The sequence below is a fragment of the Alligator mississippiensis genome, chromosome 1, assembly GCF_030867095.1.
Source record: "Alligator mississippiensis isolate rAllMis1 chromosome 1, rAllMis1, whole genome shotgun sequence".
NCBI lineage: Eukaryota > Metazoa > Chordata > Crocodylia > Alligatoridae > Alligator > Alligator mississippiensis.
This window is the reverse complement of record NC_081824.1, coordinates 188264804-188288555: the sequence shown is the minus strand read 5'-3', so window position 1 is coordinate 188288555 and position 23752 is coordinate 188264804. Positions and strand designations below refer to the sequence as shown.

The 23752-nt window shown below is 40.9% G+C and overlaps 1 protein-coding gene across 2 annotated transcripts in view; it reads right to left on the bottom strand.

The window, feature by feature from the left end:
• The window catches only part of PTPN14 (protein tyrosine phosphatase non-receptor type 14), a 180265-nt gene that overhangs the window by 83586 nt on the left and 72927 nt on the right, over positions 1-23752 (bottom strand). Inside the window, exons 1-2 of one of the 2 annotated variants that reach the window (XM_059717869.1) lie at positions 18162-18301; positions 9753-10077 (exon numbers count right to left, since the gene is read on the bottom strand). In XM_059717869.1, the coding sequence (XP_059573852.1) occupies positions 9753-9926 (174 nt within the window). In that variant the 5' untranslated portion in view covers positions 9927-10077; positions 18162-18301. Of the gene's footprint in view, positions 1-9752; positions 10078-18161; positions 18302-23752 lie in introns of those variants that run through there. The other variant, XM_006275628.4, reaches the window with a different exon arrangement.

The window sequence follows — 23752 nt, the reverse complement described above, 5'->3', positions numbered from 1 at the left end:
GTTAGGAAAATAACTATGTTGGAATAAGAAATGTATTTTTCAAGTTTTATAGAGAGACTAAAACCCAGCCTTGCCTGGAAAATTGAAATGAACCTTAATTTCTTCCACACTGCCTGATTCTCTGCTCTACTTCAGATGAATTGGCAATCTGCACCAATAGCTGAGAACATTTTTTAAAGATTTTCTCCTCTTGTCAGGAAAAAATAAGAGCGCTGAGACTTCTGCAGACTTCAGAGAGACTTAAAAGTTGAAAACAAGACCTTAATTCCTCCTCCTTTTATTTTGAGGAGGAATTATTCCCCAGCTTTTATTTTGAGAAAAAGACCTCAGGCTTGATTCTGCATAATTCCAGTCAATGGGAATTTTTCATCTGGGCTGAATAAGATCCATCCATAAATAGTATATTGTTAGAGTATCGTTAACATAGAGTATTATGCAACCTAGTTCTTATAAAAATCAGTCTACGTCCTGTAATAATATTCACTTCATACAGAGCATTTCCTCAAACCTGGGGGAAAAGTACATAAAAAAATCATTGCCATGTTAAAAGGCCTTTTTAAAAAAAGTATATTAAAATGGATTGTTTGTAAAACAAATGAGAGTTGCTGAATGGGAATAAACCAGGGGATGAAGAAGAACTAGGTTCAGTTTTAGAACTGACATTTACACCGATGCTCTCCACAGAGGGCAGACAAACTACTGCAATGCCCTGCAAACACCATCTCAAAACAAGAGTTGGTCCTGGAAAGGACTACACCTCTAAAATCATTGCATCTCCAGCAACTAGGTATAACATGCAAAAGCACCTAATGCAGAATTGTAATGCTGCAGAAAATGTGTCTTAGGAGGGCCAGGATATATTAGCCAGGAAGAGCATGGACACACTGGGAGCATCCAGACGAGTGTGCTTCCCCTGGGACAAACAGCAGCAGCACAGTTGTGCCACTGCTACTTGTTGCTGGGGAATGCCCATACATACATGCTTTGGCCCCAAGTGGGGTAGGGGAGGCTGGGACCAGTACCTGGGCCAGCCCCAGCGGTCTTACCTGGGGTCCTGGGGGCCTCCAGTAGCAACCTGGGCATGCAGAGCCTGGCTAGAATCCGGAGTATGGCTCCGGCTGGCCAGGCTCCAGTTTTGGGGAGTGCATGTTGGTGCCACGTGTGCCATTCACTCTGCTTTTTTCTGTCACGGGTTTTTTGACACCGGGCTCTTCCAGTGTCAAAAAAAACCTTCTGCACCTCAAATCAGCAGTGCAGCAAATGCCTAAATGTGCAGCATGTGCAGTTTGTGGTGCCACAGATGGGTCTGCGGCACTGCAAATCACATGTGCGTACACATCTGGACGTGCCCACTGAGTCAATGTTTGCAACCTCAAAAACCAGCTGTGGCAGCATTACTATTTCAATGCTCAAAGCAAGAAGGATCATACTCTAAAGATATAAACCAAAAGTTCAGGTAATCTACACACTGGAGATTCTTTTCTTGGAGTTTATTTACTCCATTTAACTTGACATAGTCAGCACCTTTGTTGAAGACCAGTCTAGACACACCCCAGTTTTATCCTGGAAGCAGAATTCCAGATATACTTCCCCTTTGGAGGTGTGGCTGGAGAGACAGTAAAGGAACATGGAAGATTATAAATTAAGATTTGTTTTTAAAAAATGCAGAGGGAAAAGCTGCAATAAAGCTAATGGTGTTATCTTCCTGAAGATAGAGGGCTTTAAAAAAAATTGAGAAACACTGATCCATGGGATTTAATTACTCAAATCCCAGTGAATTTCCAAGTCACTGAGGATTATGCTCCTAAATTGATTAGACACTTATGACTATTTTCCTCTTCAACTCCTGTTAGTAGTCTCAAGTCATGCCCACATTTGGGAAAATATACTGAATTACATGAAAACGTGAATTTAAAGCCTATGAACACATATTAAACTTTAGGAAACTAAGGCCACCTTCTTTCTGAATAAGTGTCCGCATCAGCATTTAAAGGTATTTTAACTAACATCTTCATTTCCACTGCTACCTCCAGTATTAAGTGATTAAAAAAAAAATCTGTATTTTTGATAAAAGTTGCAATAAACATTTTCATGAAAAATATGGAAAATGGATCCATTTTGAACCCTGTGAAGTGAAAATAACTTGAACGTTCCTTAAAACTAAAAATGCAAAACTTCCACCACCTCAAATTCTCATTGAAAATGTATATTTAAGCAAAAATAAAATGCTATTGTTAAAAGTAAGGCTGTTTGGAACTTGGTTTTTCCTTTCCCTTCAAAACTGTTATTCATATATGGAAGTAAAAGATTTTCCCTGTTTGACAACAATCAATAAGAGTTCTCTCAATATTCTAAAGGAATGGGCAGAAATAACTTGAAAGAATGTGCCTCAAAGTCTAAGCTTACCCCCCTCCCCAAATTAGTTAAAATAAATTCATTGCTATATGGTCATTCCATATGTGCAATTATTTTTGAACAAATGTTCTTTCTTACTAACTCACTGCAATAGCAGATTAGATTAAAATCAGAAGTAGGAGGAGAGTGGAGACTGTAAGAAAAAAGAATGTGTGGGGGGGAGAAAAAACAAGTATAAAGATTTCACTGTCTTATAAGGGAAATCCTTTAATACGTGAACTCTAGAAACTAACTGCAGGACAAGAGTTCAGTCTCAACATGAAATAGCACAGTTCTGAGTGAAAATGCTGTACTGTACTTGAAGGATATTAAAAAATTAACAGTGACCAAACAGTAGGCTTATGTCCAAGTTACCAATGTCAAATATTTTAAAATCATCTAGTAACCGAGATATGGAGTCTAAAATTTAGATTAATTAAAAAACTAGTTAAAATAAGTACTGTAACCAACAGGTTTAAAGCTGAAAAAGTCTTTTTTCCAGTGATAAAAAACAGGTTTGTTACTGTGGAAAATTGCTACAGTAACACAATGGTGGGGGGAAGGGGGCGTATCATCTGACTTGCTTCCAATTTTCCAAGGAAAATGAACCAAGCATTATGTCTGAAGTACCTCATATGCTTCAGTGGATCTGATAGATTGTCTAGTGTATCTCATACAATTAAATAAAGAAACATACCGGTGGAAGTATGTGTGCACAGCCCTCTTCTCCAGAGGAGGGTAGAGTGGACTTTGTGGGGATGAAGAAAAAAAGGGATATAGTATAGGCTTAAACAGAGGATACAAAGCAAGTCACTTGGAATGCAGAGAATTCATTTCTACACCCATCATAGAAATCTGTACCAAGAAGCTAAGATTCAGGTCCCCAGCTTAACACCTCAGTAAATGTTATTTATTTTAGGACACAACCATTTTATAATACCTAAGGACTTAAACAGCAACCATCCCCCACTCTAAGATTACCAGACTCTTACACCAGTATATAATTTACAAATATGGAGACTTGTCTCGCAGAGAACTGGCTATGGGATGTATCAGTCTTTTCCTTTAGGCAACTGACTCAGTCTGCTCAGATAGGGCTGAAATCAACAGTTCATTTCATATAGATGACCAAAAAAGCCATCTGATAGATCATTTCCAAGTGCCGGTACTATTTCCAGTCTACCAACGAACCAAAAGCCCACTGTCACAAGTAGCAGTAACTGAAACAGTGAGCACTCTTACCACAGTGAGACTAGTGATTGAAGCAAACTTCTAGATTGCTTCTAGAAGTGCCAAGGTACATTGGCTGCAAAACAAAGTATAATACTATTATCTATGAACTACATATTTTGTGGCTAAATTGTAAACATTGGTTGCTCACGTTCTCAGGACGATGCATTATGGGTCCCCACAACATGTACAGGTAAAGGTGCAATGGGATCAAATGCATAATCCATACAATTGCACCTCCTGCCATGTCACATGTGCATGGCAGGAGGCCCAACTATGGGATCACACATTAGATCCCATTGCATGGAACACTGCCACCACTGCACACCATGAGATGCACATCTCACAGCTGTGGGGGCGTTCTCCTTGCTGCCCCTGCTGTGAGCCCTGCACCCAAGGAGACTCACAGAGGGGACAGTGTTCTCCTCACTGCAAGCCCTGCAGCTGACTATGGTGCCACCATTGCAAGCCTTGTCAGCTGCAGGGGTGGGAGCCCCACAATTAATGAGGTTTCCTGCCACAGAGGAGCACTTGGCCACACATTCAATTCATGGAGTGCTTAGAACAAGGTACAAAGTTATTACACATTTTTATGGAATAACTTTGTAGCTAATTGCTTGTTTTATCAGGCTATTAATTGGCTGAACGTGTAGTTGGTTTGACTGGAATGATTACTTGGTTAATCACGCCTTAAGTGTAACATGTGGAGGGGGCCTTGAATATATTGGAAGAGCTCTAAAAAGCAAGAGGCTGTAATTTTTTCTCCAATATTTTTCTTAAATTGCCTTGTGTTCTACATAATACCTCATAACATATGTAAGGCTGGTGTTATCAAGCACATTCTGGTTTAAAAGCTGCGTGTTTTTGTTAGATACGAGACACAAATCAGGAAACCTGTGTCAGCTAAGGACAACAAACTAAAAGCAACCTATGGAGTAAGCTATGGTGTGTAAAAAGATAAATTATTCAGTGAAAACAGAAGCTGTATTTACACAAGACCCCTGTAGAAACTTTGCAACAAATAAACGTTGCTATATCCTGTAGTCTAATGGAGATGCCCTCACTCATCTATCAGAGAGAATGGCAGAAATGCCTGGAGGTGGAAACCTAAGGAAGCTCATCAGCTGACAAGCACCAGACTAAGCAACCTCCCTCAAAGTAATCTGATGATCCAAACAGAACACTCAGTGGAACTTCAGCCAGAAGGCCAACTAAAAAATGAACTCAGAGAGAGACAGTCTCAGATCCTTTTGGTATAAAGTACAAAAATTCCCTCTGAAGGAACAGTACTCCAAATCCCATGGCTAGGCATTAGTTCAGTGCTGATTTACAGGGGCAAACAGTACTTTTTACTGTAGCTGCCTATACTTGAAAGGTCTCCCATCTATGCTCACAGTGAATATTATCCTACCTAGTTTGCAAGGCAAGTCCAATATGACCTGCCCAAGACAGCACAGCTGCAGAATACGGCCCAGAGAGGATGAGAGACCTTCCAGGAAAAGCCCAGAGTGCTTCAGTAAAGGGTGCTGGTGATAACGCACAAGCCCATTATCTCAGGCTTCTGAAAGTAGCCTAATGTTGAAATAGTTCCTGTGCTCGCTTCAGTATTAACAAATTCAACTCTTGGCCACTGAAGACAGTGCATTACTATTGAATTGCATACACTTAAGGAAAACAAAGAAGAAAGTGACTACGAAGTACAGCAAACTAATTTTAATCATAAGTTAGTACATATTCACTACTTCTTTTATTGAAAAGAATAAGTCCTACTATACTGAAGTCTTTTTCTAAAGCCTTATAATTTGTGCAAAAGATACAGGTTGATGGCATCTTTTCTGTAGCTTTTCTTTCTTACATTTTCATTTCTAGTACTGTTAATCCTTGACAGTGCTACCATTAAAGCTCTTTTTTATTATAACTGGTAGTTGTCAATGTATCAGGTCTTCTAGCTAAGGCAGTTGCTAGACAGGATTCAAACACATTTTTCAATAGTTTACATGGGTATACATACTTTCTGCTGACCCATGTTTGAACCCTGACTCAGTGCTGCATTCCCTGGAGATCAAATAAAAATATACATAATCCAATAGATACTGTTCTTCAATCGTGTGTGGGATAATGACTGACAGCTCTTCCACAATAATGCACAAAGTCAACTCAAGCCAGCAGAGCTTTGTTTTTTTAACAAAATATTTTCTTTACAAATCATCTCGACTGAAAGGTGCATTTATTCCTGATCCTGAAGATACGGACTACTGCACACCTGGAAATTATACAATAGGAAGACTCGTGCAAATGTGTCAAGAACACAAATACAGTTTATGATATGAAACAGCACAATATTTTTTTTTAAATTACATCACACAATCTTAAAGCAGATTGAAGAAAGGATTATGTATAAATAATGTAGGTAAAGGAAATGTGAGGATAGTGTTTAAGATAAAAAGACAAAGGGAACATTGGGCCTAGATGGTAAAGGGAGAATACACCACAGCTCTTTGGGCTTAAGCCCCCCCCAGAAAAACCATACTCCTCCATCCCCAGTCTACCTGGAAAAGCTCTATCTTGGTTTAGAGATGTTTTGTTAAGGCTGAAAAGTAAAGAACTTTTCTTCTTGCTCCAGAACATAAAACAATAATGGATCAGGTTGGTGACTGCTACTACACTGGGTTGGAGAACCATACCCCATCAATAAAAATATGGCACAAGAAAAAATTAGAATGAGCTGGAAAATTCTTTAATTTTGTCAATATTTCACTTGGAAGAAAACTTGGGAACATTGAAAAAAAATGTCAGTTCCAATATTCTGAAATAACTTCTTGTTTTAAATATTTTAATGATTTTCCCCATTCTTTTCAGATAATTTCAACAGTTATGAAGCTTGTTCCTGTTTGGCAACAAGTCAGATTCTGAAATCTTGAAATCTACCCCCAAATGGAACTGTGTTTTTTTGCATAGCTCTAGCAAAAGACCACCTCCCAAAGGCAGATGGGAATGCAGAGTGCTAGGTCTGCCAGCCCAACATTCCTCTCGGCCTATGCAGCAGAGCTCAATAGGAACCAATGCCTCATACACTCATTCAATTCCTCCTGAGTGGCTGCTCTTGCAGGAGAAACCATGAGTGTACAGATGCTTAGCCGTTCTCTTCCAGAGTAAAAATGGCTGCCCTATGCACTAATGCTATCAGTTGCTAGGCAGACTAGGGGATCATGCTGAGACATGTGCATAGGACCCCTCTGGCTGCATGGTGTCAGCATTGCAAACTCTTCACTCTTCAGGGGCTTAGCATTCGTATGTCTGGACATGAGGCTGTAAGTTTTCCTACCAGGAGAACAAACCTGGAAGAATTCTCAGATTATTTGAATGTGGGTATGTAGCCCAAGAGAAGAAGTACACTCAAGGCTGCCCAGGTGGCTTCTAACCTCCACGCTGGTTCACCAAATCCTCTCCAGCAACAGAACCACACTGATTAAACTGTGACTAGGAACCTTGCATGACAGCTGTGGAAAAGAAGACACTATTTGTTTCTCAAAGCATACAACTCTGAGCTTTACTAAAAAGTACACCATATAAAATGCTACTTTCAAAATGTAAAGGCTAATAACATCTTATGGAAAAAACTGCTCTTTAGCATGCTGCTTTTTGCCTCATTTTCTGCCTATACATGTGTGCACATATCCACAGGATGTGTTCTTCCTTCATTCTCTATTACTACTAAATGGTCTAAATTGGTCTGGAAACAAATTTTGTTTTTAAGAGGGTTTTTTTTTTTTTTTGCTATCGATTAAAATAAGTATTCCTAGCTATTGATATTCTTCCATGTGTGACACCATAATCTCCAGGTACAGAACTTACTGTGACGCCATATGAATTTGTTATATTTTTAAACAATACTTGAGAAACGTGTCAATCCAGAAGCTGTAACAGACCTTCTGCCAGCAGGGGTCGATAGGAAATTCCTTTAAGACATGTGCTTCTTATTGGAAAATCCAGGTTGAGAAACTTATCAAGCAATAAAGATTTAAGGGCCAGATCCTAAATGACCCTGTAGACATGCAAACAGGATTGAGGTGACTAACTTCTGACTAAGTGAAAAAAAGTAATCTTAATTGACCCTACTCAACAATTGCAAAGCTGCTCAGACATCTAGATACAGCAGACACCTCCATTTTTGCCTAAACATCTAGATCCCTAAGCACCTGGGGCTTTGACTCCTGCAAATGCTCAGAACCTACCCAGATCAGCCACCTACATGACTAACTTCTGCCTATACTTGTTGTAATCCACATTGGTTCTGGAAAATAATAAACATCATCTAGTACCTGATTCTTTAGATGAGGACAGAACAGGCTTGTCACTGTTTGCCTGCTGAAAGCTTGCATGCTGCTCAAAAGAAAACAGAGGAGGAAGAACTCATATTTTGCCCAATAGTTTAGTGCCAAGAATACACATCTAGAAAAGGGAAGACCCAGTTTCAAAACCATCTTCAGCCAAAGGAGACTCAAACCACCCTTCCAGTTTTTGGAAGGTGTACCACAGGACAACCAAGACAACGAGATTCATGGATCTAGAAGAGCAAGGAAGAGGAAGGCTGGCAGTAGCCCAATGAGGGGGACACTCCCCTGAAAATGGGTTGGGAACCCCAGCCCCACTTTGCTTGCTATCTTTCTAATCCCATTCCTGTGGGCCAGTTTCAACTGAAAGGATGAAGGAAACCCTCGGGCAGTCTATCACAGAGAGTGGTTAGGGCACTCTCTGCTGATGGGGGGACCTGTGGGTTCAACTCCCTTAGGCTGGAGAGAGCCTAGAGCTCAGATATGTGATGGAGTAAAGTCTCTAACTACTAGGCTAATGGGAAAAAGGTGGGCTCTTCTTTAGGATATTCTGTTTTATATTTAAGTCAGCACTGCTGTGAGTTAATGCCTTTTAGTTTAGACCGGCATCTCCCCCTCTGGACAATTTTGACGAGACACAATAGAAACACCTCCCTGCACATCTGAGTCAGACACCTATCTTCTGAGCAGGAGTTCAGACACACCTCTGGGCCTCGCATTTCCTGTTGGTGAGCTGAAGACACCTTACTGAAAAGTGATTAGGCAATCTGGATCAGCTTTGGGAGGTAACCAAGTCTCTACATCTAATTAGGAACCCTAAGCATCTAACCTTGATTAGGGCTGGCCTGTGGGACAAAGTGCAGAAATATTCATGCATTACAATGTTTAAATAGAATCACTAGTATAATTCAACTAGTAGAATCACTGAAATCAAGAGAAACTCGATGTTACTGAGCTCTAACCAGAAAGACTGTCTTCATGACACCCTTTACACAGCTTTTCTGAAGAGCTCTAGTAAAGTAAACCCTATTTTTTCACATGCCTATAACTTTGGACTGTAACATCCGACAAACAATTGGCTCCCAGAGAGTTGTTGGTCAATTAAACTGATGGAATGATCTTTCTCTACTCATTTCAACCTTAAAAAAACCAAAATATGGAGACAATGTATATCCATGGAAAACACACAACAGATGATCAAAGAAATGAAAACTATTCATACAATTAAAGAATGAAAAAAAAATCCAGCTTATTTCTAGCTTCTCTGAAGGACTGAATCAGAACTATGCAAGAACCAGAGGACTGTGTGATATATTAGCACCGTTTTCTAAGACATCTTTTTACAGTTCTGTCTCTGGTCTTTTAAAAGCAGTCCTTTAAAATAAATGAATAAATAAATAAATAAGAGCAACCCCCTCCCCGCCCAAAAAACAAACAAACAAAAAACAGAGCCACTACCTTCACCACAAGTAGGAGATTAAATATTGAATGTGTGCCCAGATGTGGGAACATCAGTTGTTCAGGCAAAGAATAAAATGATTCATTTTATCTTCTGAAAATAATGTAAAGTTCTTTCGAAAGGTAAATGTGAATCACAGCACAAGCCATAGGTAGCACACTGCCCATATTTTTCATGCAACCAGAATGTGTTTGCCGATGTTCCACGCACTGATAGGATCAGGCCAACTCCAAGAACAACATGATTCTAAATAAACAGATTCCAAATGCTAAATTGCTTGAGCTAAAAATATGTCAAATTACAAGTCAAATTACAAATTCCTGGGTCACCCTTACCTCACGTAATTCCAGCCTCTGTGCCACGATTTCTAGGCACTCCTGACCTGTGCTTTCTACGGAGAGCGTGCACTCTATCACATTGCTGTCCAGCAGACGGATCCGTGCCACAAAATAGTTCTTGCTCAAGACATTATAGCGCCTGGTCCGTCGCAATTTCAGGCCAAAAGGCATGGCTGCTGGGCTGGAAGGCTGCCCCTTCCTGTCACACTATGGGTGTTCTCAGCAAATTTTTCGGTTTGCCTTAACAGTCGCTCCCCAAGTTAGCACTCTCCTCCAGAACTGGAAATATTTGGCCATGCCTGTATCAAGTGCCAAGGAATTCCTGTAAAACATAAGTAGTAACTACAGTTAACAATGTAATATGGGATGGGATGATACCACAGGTCAGTGGAAATGCATAACTGTTAAAGGATTTCAGTTTAGAAAAGGACTTGTATTTGACACACAATAAATTCCAAAACATTTTTTATAGCTCTTCCTTGTCCACCCTGTCAAAACATACAAGTCATTTACAAATATATTCTGGTGTTGAATTTAAAATGGGACTATAATGGCAGTGCCAAACTTTTGAGACTCCAGACAAGCAGCTGCTATACAGGACAGTCATTCATAGGTGCTAACTCTCCCACAATTAAGCCCTACTCAGGAGCCTAAACCTAGCCTCGTTTTAAAGCTTTGGTACCTCAGGGCATCCATTAACACACTATGAGACACAAGTATTCAAAAGGAGCCTGATTTTCATAGGTGCTGAAGTCAGCAGGAGCTGCAGGTGTTCCAACACCACTTGAAAAGTCAGGCGGAAAGTAACATGTATGCATGTGAAAGAGAAATATCTGAAACTTTAGGGAGAAGTCTCCTGTTGAGCAATTCCTGCCATTCTAACTCATTTCAGCTTCAACAAAGTTACATTTCCCACCCTCTGAGCTGGAATATATAACTACGATTGCAGCAGAAAAAGAAGGTAAAGCCAAGTGGGAGGAAGAGATCACATATTCTAGATATGAGGGCTGTTTTCTTTTTTAATTAAAAATATTCTTAATCATATACAACCCTGACAAGTCTTGCCTTTATGGGCTAAAAAGTAAGAGGAAGAAGAAAAAAGAGAGGCAGATTCCCAAAAGCATATAATGAAGCTATTTTTTTCATTTTGAAGACTGAAGTCAGCTGAAGTCAGGTTTAAGATAAACTCAAATAAGACTTGAAAGGCAAAATAAAGAGTTTGCCTGGGTGTAACCAGGCTAGTTTCAAAACTATATATTAAATTAAAAAGTGTTGCTTTCTCATGGAGACAGGACCTACATTTACCAACAAAAAAAAAAAAAAAAAAGGAAAGTCTCAGTAGGAAAGTCTGCTGGATTTTTGTTTCATTTGTGAGATTTTAAAAAGATCAATATTGAAAAACATCAAGCTACCACTTTTTCTTTCTAAAAAGTAGTAATATAAAGCACTGCCTCCATATTATACATTACATTTAACTGAATGCAATGACATTCTAAAGAGGTAACACAGTGGCCATGTGCATTATAAAGCGTAAGCTGCATTCAGCAGTTATTTTCAGTATTTTCTGAGCTTTAGTTGCTATGGTAATTATTAGAAGCAACCCAGCTGACTGCAGTAATAACTATTACATCTGCAAACAACCACCACATACTAGTTAAGTATATTTTTCATAACACCCTTGTTTCTTGGCATTTGCTAGCAGGTTAAAAAAACATTCAGACTGCTCTCATTGTCCAGCTTCATAATTACCAAACCAGCATGCTAAATTTTCCCTGAAGAAAAACGCGAACCTGCAACACACAAAAATTAGAAGTGGAAGAGACTGATATAGACAGTTTAGTAGCTGTAGGTGTATCTTCCATCTCTAATTCCTCTGCTTTCTCTCTCACACACACATATATATATTAAAACATTTAAATGCCTCACAACATCATCATTTCTGAAAACATCAAATATTGGTGAATTATGCTTATAACCATTTTGTGAAGGTGGGAAGCAACATACACAAATGAAGAACTGAGACTAAGGAAGATTAAGTAACTTTTCCAAGACGGTGCCTCCTACAGACTTTGTGAGCTGAGCAATAATTCAATCCAGATCCCATGAGTTCAGTGCCTTAACCCTCTGCTCTGGTGAGCTGTCTGAGAATTACTTTTCCCATCAATGGGCCCAAGACAACAGCTTGAAGTTGAGAAGTAGGAAGAATGGAAGGAAATCACAGACACAGCCCAGACACAGCCCAGGGTGGGTAAATCCATGTCTTATCGAATAGTTTTGTTTGCTCTCTGGTTTTGTAGATTATTTTTTAGTGGGGACATATGGGAAGTTTTAAAGACTCAGTCTTATTTTAGAAACCCCTTATCTTGGATAATTGTTAATTGTACACATTTCCTTGCAACACAAAGGCTACCACTTCAGACTTTAACTCTTACATGACTGTTATAATATATGAAGGTAATATATTATGTTGGTATATAAATAATATGAACTGGCCTTGTGTATATGAGGAAGTTGACTTGAATAATTAGAACTATCTTCAACTGCAGCATGAGGGTATTATGTGCCCAACTTACAAAGGAAGTCAATGTAAACTGGGCACCCAACTATTTTAGATTCCTTTGAACCTATATCTTATAATAATTTGGTTTCTAACACTGTCCTGCCATAGTTTTCTGGGTGTTACTTGCACAACAGTTCATAACAAGGATGCAATAGTATATAAACACATACAATATGCAGCACAAAATCATCCCCATAGTATTAGTTTTGGCTGAAGAAAGCCAGAGAGGAAATTTTATTCATTTAACTTAATGCAAGTGAACACCCAAAACATCTCCTTCTTCTAGGTATTCTAGCCATCAATTAAAAATGCACAGCATAAAGACATTACAAATAAATCTTAAAAAACCTGCTTGCTCACTTACTCTGGAATGACAGAAAAATTTTCCCGAGGAGACTCACTTCTATCCTTATGAAATGATACTCAAGAAGATATATCTTCCATGTTTTGACTGTGCTGGATTAATTGTAGCCATAAAGGTCTTGGACAGGGGTAGGCAACCCTTGGCATGGGCACCCAAGTGTGTCATGCAAAGGCATTTTGTTTGGCACGTGCTCCTTAGGGCAGATGGCAGGAAGGGGTTGGGGCTGCATTGCCAAAACAAGGATTGGACCCCTTGCAGCACCCTTGCCACCTCTCCCTGGCATGCCAACATCTTACAAGTCAAGGTTGCAGGTGTTTTTGGCACTCTGCTCAAAAATATTGCCGATTCTTGGTCTAGGAAGCATGCAAGAGACAAGGATTTTTGTGTATGTTATCTTTTATTGCAGAGGTTCCCAAACTGTGGTATGCATACCCCTGGGATTACACAAGACGTCTCTGAGGGATACACAGGAGAAATTGTGTAATGACAGATTTCATTTTCATTAGAATAATAAATGACATTTAAGAGGTTAAAATATAAACCGTATGCTAGTAGGGGTACATGGGCACCTGGTAAATATGGAAGGTGATACACAGTAAGAAAAAGTGTGGGAACCTCCATCTTATTGGACCAACTGCCCGGCTGAAACAGAATTAGACAAGCTTTCTAATATTTCAGATGCTAAAACTGGTTTAAGTCTATCCCAGTTGTGCCACTGGTCCAATAAAAAACCCACCACACACAAAAATCCTTGCCACTCTCAAAAAATAGGCTTTGAACCAATGTCTGAATGTAGGGCTATTTCAAAGCAAGATGAGAAGTGAATTAATTCCAAAGCTGAATTCCCTACCATCTACTCTCTCAAACGTCAGAATTTCCAGCTGAAGAGCTGCTTCAGATTTCAGGTGTAGAAGTAAGACCCAGGACAACCACCTCTCTCTCAAACTGGATGATCACAAGCCACAGAGCTTTATCAATCAGACTCCGCACACTAATCTCCATCCTTAGGTAGCCAGTATATTATGACAACTGCTGGGTGGTCTTGTGAAACTGGAACTGGCTCAGAAAACAGTTTCCAAATTAATCTGAAGTGACCCATTAGTGGGCAGAATTAAGGTCCAGACACTATAGGTCCCTCCTACAGCTGTAGCTCATGGAATCTGAGAATTCTGGCTTTCATTAAAAAAAAAAAATTAAGTGTCTAACCCTCATCATTTTTATCTGACAACAACCTACAATAATAGCTCTAACAGATGTAAACCAAACTGTACAGCTCTACAGTGCAGTTAAAATTCCCCAAATCTCTGCTTTGAACTTGTATGCAGCACACTGACAAGCATGTAATATATTAACTAGAACAGTATCAATTAAAGTAATTCAGTCGGCACTGTTCTGGTCCTACCAATGGTGACAAATCTTCAGCATTTAAGGGCGGAAAAATGGGACACTTTTTGAATGGCTATGCTAGCACTTTTCATGTTATGTCATTATCGCAGGGGCGGGCAATTATTTTGGGTGGCCACTTTATTATAAAGGGCCACTTACTGAGTTTGGCAAGCCACTGAGGGCCACATAACAGGCAGCCAGGGGCAGATAAATATTAATTTTCTAAATTTTTTAGGGGCCTCGCGGGCCAGATAGAATGGTCTGGCGGGCCGCATCCGGCCCATGGGCCGCATTTTGTCCACCCCTGCATTATCAGGTATGTGGGCACCTAATGCACCTTTCATACAACGCTTACTCTAAATTACTTTCCAAGTAGAAGATAAACTGGAAAAAAATCCAGTTTTACTTCCACCCATGAACTGCCCAGAGAGCTGATGTTGAGCCAGCCAGAACTGTTGTGACAAATCACTGTTATCAAAGGAAAGTGGTACTCTCAGTTCTATACACTCCTCTAGAAGAAACCTCTAGAAGGTTTGCTTTCTGGCTTTCCTCACTGTTTGAAGGTGACATTTCAGGTTTAAATAAAGCTTTCAGACTAAGATGCAACACAGAAGGTCTAGTCAATTCTGGTCCTTAAATGCAATCTGTAAGAGATAGAGACATAGTGCTTTTATTTTCTTGCTGGAGTGTATACTGTGCTTCTATCCCTTCATTAGAACATATTTAAAAGTGCCCAAAATATTTTTTCTTCCTTTTATTTCTTTTTAAATGATAAAAGCAGCAAAACTATGAATGTGTGTCTACCCTTGTTGAAGAACTACGCAGAAAAAAATAAGATTTCATAGATTTCATAAACATTAGGGCTAGAAGGGACCTTGCAAGATCATCAGGTCCAGCCCCCTGCCCAAAGGGCAGACAGTCAGCAGGGGTCAAATGATCCCAGCAAAATAGGCATCCAAGTGTTCCTTAAAGGAATCCAGAGTAAGTGCCTATACCACCTCTGGGGAGAGTTTATTCCAGGCCCTGGGGACTCGGACAGTAAAGAAGTTTTCCCTTATGTCCAGCCTAAAATGGTCTGCCAAGAGTTTGTGATCATTGGACCTTGTCTTCCCTTGTGATGCTCTGGTGAACAGTCGTTCTCCCAGTTCCCAGTGCAGACCCCTTATATACTTAAAAGCTGCCACCAAGTCACCCTGAGTCTACATTTCTCCAGGCTGAAGGGTGCCATTTCTCTGCCTCTCCTCATAATGCCTGCCCTCTTGTCCTCTAATCATTTGCGTGGCTCTCCTCTGGACTCTCTTGAGCTTCTCCACATCCTTTCTGAATTGCGGAGCCCAGAACTGGACACAGTACTCACCAAGGCCAAGTAAAGTGGGAGGATGACTTCCTGGCTCTTGTTTGAGATGCATCAGAAAATGCAGGCCAGAATTTTGTTTGCTTTGCCAGCTGCGGTGTCGCATTGGTGGCTCATGTTCATTTTGTGGTCAATCATGACCCCCAATTCTTTGTTGGATGCAGTGCTAGCTAGCATAGCACTGCTGAGCCTATAAGAATAGTGTGGGTCCTTTCTCCCAAGGTGGAGCACTTTGCATTTCTCGGCATTGAATGCCATCAGGTAAATTGCCATTAGGAAAATTTTCTTGGGCCTCACCTAAAGGAACAGGAGTGGTACCCACCCATTACCCTCAGAGACTTTTTTTTCCGAGAAAGTCTGACTGTTTTGAATTAAACAAAACTCTACAGCATTTTAAAGCTATCTAAAGATAGCTCTTCTTTCTCAATTCATGAATATTTATGTTGTCAACAGGCCTAAAGGTTCTAGTTCAGATTGATGTCCTTTTTTTTATTTTATTTTATTTTTTTTTTTACAGATCCTGTAAACACACATAATTTAAAGATGACCCCAACCCCAAGGTTTCTGTATCTGATGATATAGCTTATGCTGTTCTTCACCTTCAAGAGAACGTTTGCAGAAGCCAGTGAATTCTAGATAGGGATTCTGTTCATACTCCTGAATGATGCATGGAAAAAAGTTCTTATTGCAAGGTATCTCGTACTAATTTTAAACTTAAGTCGTACCTAGAAGTCATTTCATTAAAAACAAGTGGAAAAAAATCGTGAATAAGATACTATTTAATATAAGCTGTGGGAGAGCTGATTTTGTCCTTTGTATTTTTCTAAACCAAATAAATGTTCACATAGTAAACTGTATATATAAACATTGAGAAAACACACAAACACACCCCTGCAATTTTAATAATCTCATAGTTATATAACTACAGGACCAACCTGTTAGTTAAAAAGTTGCCAGAGTGCTACCATTTTTAACCAAGTTAACTTTTACTGACAAACTAAACAAATATCTTTCTTTCTTTCAAACTAAACAACTTTCAGCTAATGTACTTCCACATAAAGAAACCAGTAACAGCAAAAGAAATAAATGTGCACATTTCATTCTGCTTTCAAACAAGCCTTCTCTTTACAGCTCAATAAATGTATCACTGGTGTGAGAGAAAGAAGTGACAACTTAAATTAAAACGTTTGCCATTTAGAACCCATTTCAGATTAGAAAAATAAATAGGAAATTCTTTGTGCTCTTGGCATGCACTTTAAGAAAGTTCTGTTTGTCACAGAAACATGTTTTAATTTGGCAGATTTTATTCAAATAAACACACAAAGAAAGTTCTGGGAATATTCCATGGAAACAGGAAATGGATGGTACTCCAACAGACATGATACAGTGAAGGTTGTGTTAAACCTCACATTTTTGCCCTACGCAAATTGCTGGGGCGGAGGGGGGGGGGGAATCTCTTACAGTTAATCACTACATTTTTTAATGCCCAACAACTTTGCACCCACAAACACCTCTGGGTGAAAAACTGGAGGTGAAACAGTGAATGTAAATGTCTGCCTACCCCTTGACTTCACCTACTACCCCAAGCAGGTACTTAAATTCATCACTGGTATCTACAATTGATCGCCAGCTCAAACCTGAAGTTTCTAAATTAGAGTCTGGAAATCCCTTTTAAAAAGTGTGGGTTTTTTGGGTTGTTTTTTTTTTTTTTTTTAAACTGTGGTATTTTAAAGAACTCTTTAAGAACTAAAAAAATGTAAATGAATAAAGGAGATGGTAATACCTCACAAAATTATCCAGTTTGGACAGGGCTTTGAAGATGGAAGGTGGAATATTAAAAACAATACACACATCCATTTTTTTTTTGCATGTGCAGGCCTAGCCAACATGCAGTGTTCTGACTGCAATTAAAGCTTTCCAGCTCCTTTCAGGACTTAAAGAGGCAGCCACTGTCTGACAGAATACTGTGCTTGAACTTTTATGGCATACAAATTGTTGCATGTTATTTACCATTATCTTCCCTTCCCATTAGAAAAGGAGCAAGTAAAAGACAACATCCTAGTGATGATCTGGAAAACTTTAAGAACCTACAGCTAAATAATAAATATTAAACCAAGAAATGCTGGAGAGAATAACCAACCAATTCACTGCTACCATGGATGTCAAATCTGTTTTGGCATGTTACTTGCTTGGAAAGCCACGTGGATAAAATCATTAGGAGGATAAAGCATGAGCACAGATTTGGCACAATGCAAGACCAAACTTCCTCCCTTTTCCTGGTTCATTCCAAATCCAAAATAAAATTTCTCACAGCTTTTCCTGGACACCTTCCAAATTACAGGCTGCTAATTTCAGGCTCCATGTTCTACTGGAGATGTGATCATTCATCTACCTCCCTATCACACATCCTACTAACTTGCCAAAACACTTCCCACACACGGGCAATCTGGATGCATATTACAGTAAAAACTAAATTACTGAAGAATCCCCTCTGTTGCTATTTGGCTCCTCTATTTGAGATGCAATTATTACCATCCCACTGGAAAAAAAAAAGAGGGGGAAGGATATGTGCTCTTGCAAACATTAGTTTTATGAAAAGAAACATCATAAGATGCTAGCAAGATGTTGGCACTTCTCCAACTGGACAGTAAAAAACAATACTTAGACTAACAACTGTTGTTCATACACATAAGAGATATCAGGTTTCCTTCTAATGTGTCTGGCTTGCAGAGAAATAGCTACCTCTTCACTGGAGAGGGAATTTCTTCTTGGAGTCAAGTGATTCAGCTTTTGTGTGTTTAATGCTGAAGTGTGTGCCTTCTCTCACCATTGAAAACAATGGCTCAAGTCACTAATCACTGAAGAGGTGACATAGATCCACTCTCCTAGATCTCAGGTATCTGTGCAAGGAAAAATAACATGATAATATTTCTATGGGATCGTGTTCTAAAGCAAAGGTCAGCAACCTAAAGCCCCACAAGCCGAATGTGGCTTGTGAAGCAATTTCTTTCAGTCCAGGAGGCAGAGACATCAGTGGCAATTCAGCAGCAAGTCATATGTGCATTAGAACTTCCAGCAGTAATTCAGCAGCTGGGGAAAATTTGCCTTCAGAGCAAGCCACATTAATTTGGCAAGCTGCTCCTAAAAGGTTGCCAGCCCCTGTGCTAGAGAGGATCATTAGCTCTTGCAAACCACCAGGTCCCCACTGAAAATATCATACATGCATCACTCTTCTGTGTCTCTGTTGAAAAATAACTTAAAGCTGGCATACAGTTGTTATAGCTCCTTGAAAGGGTAGAAATAAGTTCCCTTCTTTTTTTTTTTCCCAAAAATGAATTCTAACAAGTTAAAACTTAAAGCAGTGAATGAATGAATCCATATGCTCTATACTTCAGAAATTCTCAATGTGAAAATGAAAACTGGAAACTGGTAAATCTGGTACACACTTCCCGATCAGAGGAAGAGGCAACACACATGGGATAAGAAATATAAAAAATGATTTTGGTGCATGTATGTGCATCTACACACACACACAAATCTGTCACATACGACTACAAAATGCTTCTTCCTTCTTGACCTTAGCACTTTGGCAAAACATTAAAGGCCCCTTCTCCCCACTGTTATACCATTTTAAAATAGTCCAGTAAGGCCCAATTTCTTAGATCTAGCCAAGTCTCACATGTAATATCATGTATAGTGAAAAATAAATATGTTCTTGGAACAACTGCTTGGATAAAACAAAAGAGATATGTCATGGCCTTCTTCACTATGGCACTGGTGCATAGCCACTGTCACATAGCCTCCATCACTTCTCTCTTATCCCCAAAATGTTGCCCTAGTATATATACAATATGGAAGATGGTAAATGGAGCAGCATACAGTGCAACTGCCTCTGTGGTGCACAAGCTGGTGCATGGGCAGGTGTTGTAGTGCAGAAGCAGTACCTTAGATATATCTCTGTTGAGCTCTTCGCATGCAATGTTTCAGTTTCTTCAGGGCCTTGACATAGACCTCTGAGTTTACTGTTACTCCTTTAGGCAAGTCTACAAGAAACAAGCCTGTCCACTCTATAGTTTACTTAGGAAATAAAAATTAGGAGACACTACTTCTGACTGACCCTCATATTCAGGTCAGTCAGCAGCAGAAGCCTCCTTTTAGGATGAAGGGCAGTAAAGCACCCCCTGCTCCCAACACAAGCAGTTGTCTCACCTCCCCTTGAAAAGGCTCTTCTTCAGTGTTGGCCTTAATCTTAACATCAAGACGACTCTCTGGATAGTTTGTCACACATGAACAGCTCTTGCTGTTACAGGTTTCAAATGTTTTAAAATGTACTGTCTTCTGCAAAGAACAAACTGAGTGAGCACTTAGCATCCTGTCTAAAATAATTTTTGGAAGACAGCTTACTTCCTACTTACTACTTTTGCTTTTGACCTTAATTTATGAAATTCAGGAAGAAACCAATTACTACTAAACTGAACCCTGTATTTACCAACAGCCCTTGGAATTTTTCCAGCATTCCATCTACTGCAGAACAACAGCACACCTAACAGAACTATGTAACCCTGGGCTGGGTGTGAGAGGCGAATAACCGATGAAACTTGTTTATGATGTAAAAGCCTGCAGTGTTAAAGAAGAAAAATAAATGTCATGGGAGATAGACAGAGATGACTGATTCTGTAAGCATCCCAACTGGTATTGTCCATGTTGATTAACTATTATTACATGACATTTTCCTGCACAGACTTTACATGGAAGTCTATCCAGGTTAACACACAAACAAGACAGGTAATATTTTTGTAGTTAATGAAGTGTCTTCATGATAGGATACATAGGTGGGATTTGGATAAAGAATGCTAAATGGCTCAAGAGAGTCAATTATATTTGTGGACGAATGATACTTCCCACCTGGGTTGAGAAGGCTCCTAAGGCAAAGGCTGCCATCTTTGTTACTTGTTTGTAAAGCATAAGGCACAATAGGGCCCTGATCCTCAGCTGGAGTTCTTATATATGACTATAAGACACACATGTACACACAATATTCATACTTAAATTTTTTGATAAATGGGAAAAAATCAGTTTACAATTGCATTTCATTTTCATATTTAAAATAGAATTTTACATCAGAGATGTACCACAAAACATTCTTCAAAACAGAGTCCCTTGGCCCCTCAACTCCACTGGATATCAACCGAAGCAGGTGGGTATACTACTACTGCTGCACTCTATGCCTCGTGTTGGGTAACTCGTAAGGGCAGTCTCCTGTGATGGTATACAGTATCAACATTATATAGGCCATGGACAAACATGGTGTTTGAAGTGCTGTAAGTGTCTTTGAAGCTTTACAAGCAACAAGGGTCCAGATGTTCACACCCAAAGTACAGCTTCAAAAATACCCAAAGTGCTTCAAAAATGATTCTCAAAAAAAAAAAAAAAAAAAGCAGCAACTTTTGAAGTGCTTCACTTTGAAACACTTCCTGAAATGTCCACATGCTCCAACAGAATGCAAAGTGGTTCCTTCTAGAATCTATCCTCTGTCACAACCCAAGGGTGTGATTTTTGTTTGTATGCGCTTCAGCACTGCTGAATTATTTCCCGCCACTTGTAGCTTTCTTTGCAGGGTGCATTTCTTAGTTGCAAAAGGAGAAATGCACGCTGCAAGGAGTTCCCGCCATTCATATTCAAATTTGCGTCCCGCTATTGGCCAGTTCTAAATTATACCTACGTGGTGGCTAGCGATTGGCTTGCTAGCCGTATAAGAGGCTTGAGTGGTTTCCGCCCAAGTTGGAGAACTCCACGACTATCAGGAGGAGGAGAACTTCACGTCTCGCGAAGATCTCTAAGCGCTGCAGAGCCTATCGGACCCAGCGTGTATCTCAAGAAGGCTATAGGGGTCTGATCAGCCTCTCGCCTCTCCCCATCGCCGCCTGATCCCTCAACGTACCCTTCCCTGAGCGCAAGTTCCACGGAGCCTAGCAAACTTCATGTGAGTCTATTCAGAGCTCTTTGCTTCGAGTACTTTCTTCGGTTGACACGACGGGCTCGCGGTTTAGAGCTCTCAACCGGATTGGGCTAGAAGGTTCATGGGAAGGAACTCTAGTCCGCCTCTCTTCTTTTCTGTCTGTAACTGCAACTCAAGCAAGTTTTCCTGCCTGCGCCGCGACCATCTTCGGTGTAAGTAAAATAATCTTAAATCAACCACTAAGTGTCTGTGCCTAATTCTAGCGTGCCGCCTGCTTTCTCCAACCCGGTGTGTCCAGGCTGCTGGCCACAGCCCGCCACGCGAAAAAAAAACAAACCCCCGAGGGCCTCGGACCGCTCCCGGCCCGCACATGGCGACGAGGATGGGATCAGGGGAAGGCACGCTGGAGCTAGAATTAGTTAAGAACTGCCCTTGGCGCAGCGGAAAATGCCAAGTAGAAAGCTTTATGGAGCTGGAGGTGCATATCGCTTACCACCAGGCGGGCGGAACGGGTGAGAGATTTATCAGCAGACGCCTTTCACTGAAGGGAGAAGAGGGAGCTTCCGAAGACGGAGCCCCGAGAGAGAGGGAAGTGTATCTGCACCCCGCGGCATTCGGGTGTATAATGAGCAATGAGCAGGTCCTGTTCAGGCCCCTCGACACTGTGTCCCTCACCAGAGTCAACCCGGCTGGCGAAGTAAACCTGACCCTCACCCGGGAGTGTGCCCGTTGCCTAAGATGTGCTCGGTAGAGTGAAGAACCGGTGCCGATCGACCGGTTCGCCCCCTTTATGCTGGCGTCTAGATTAAGGGGTCGCGAGCTTCCATCCGAGCTCCGCGAAGAACTGGAGACAGAGGAACGCGCCGCGGATGAGAGGGCAGCCCCACAATACGACAAGAGGGGAGTACTAACTGCAACTTTTCATACAGTAACTGATCTAATGCAAAAGAATTTAAGTTTGAAAGCCCAGCTGCATATGGCCGTTCGAGCGGTCAAAGAAGCGGCTGTGAAAGAGAATCCTGAAACGCCAGTCCAAGATGGCGCCGAGCAAGAGGGAGACCACATGGAAAAACTGGAAGAGAAGGTTGGAGCTTCGGAGGAACCCGCGAGAGTTTGGTCAGCGACTCTGCCCACCGACGCAGCGTCGTTTCCGGCAACCCCGCCCACCGACGCAGCGTCGCTTTCGGCGACCACACCTTCTTGCCGACGGAGGGGAGAATCGAGCAAAGGAGTGCATCCGCCCCTCCTGCCTGAAGCATAACAGCAGCAATGACTCCCGCAGCAGTAGTTCAGCCTGTAACAACAACTAACCGAGTTGCCACTGCCTACTATGCTCACACCAGAACTGAACTACAGGATTTGTGCAGAGAATCAAGAATCCAACCTGAAGAAACTCTAGCTGTATGGTTGGGACGTTTGGTCGTGGAACTTGGGTCCAACCTGCTGAACCAGGAAGAAGCAAGCTTCTTAGTCAGACAAGCTTCGTGGAGTAGAGGACATGTCACTGACATCGACATAGTAGCGGTTAACGTTCACTGGCCTATTCCACTGCCAGCGCTTGTTGCAGGACTGATCGGGCAGAAAGCCCACGTATGGCATGACGGATGGCCAGAACATACCGGCGCAGAACATCTTATGCTAGCAATCATCGGAGTCTCGTACTGTGCCTGGAACCCCAGAGCATGTGCGCTGGGATTGACATCACTCCAGCGAATAAGACCATGGCCTCACCGTCATCTATGAGACCCTGGAACCGTTCCAGTGACCGTTCACAGCATAAATAGTTGTCTTGAGGTTTATGGGCGAAAGAACATCGTCATCCTCCGGATTCTGCTCAACCCAATGGTGAACCAACCCGTGAGTAACCTCCTTCGTCAGTTGTCATGACTGCGTATCCTCATGGAGCCAAGATTATCCAGTGATCGGGAACGTCGACACCTGACCAAGATTCAAGGCACAAGACATCATGTATCCGATCTTCCATCATTGCCACCAAGAACACCAGAGAAGCGATACATGTTTGGATTTCTCCTACAGCATTCTGGACTCAATAAGTGGCAACTTCGGATTTTAGGGGACGCAGGCCAATGGCAGCTGGCCTATGAGTTAGGTTTTCATTATCTAGAAGAATTAGACGACGGCTCCTCGATGATTTCATCTAGTGAAGTGTGCAAGAGAGGGTAGTTCAAAGTAGCAAACACCTGTATTATATGTTTTAAAATTGATAGTATAGTTCCATGGAAATTTTGTAAATATTTTGAGATACGTTAACTTATTTTTTGAGAGTTTTGTTTACAGATCCGGAATTCAGAGTGCGTGGTGAACAGAAGCCCCAAGAAGGATAACATCATCGAAAGAAGTGGGGACCTGACGC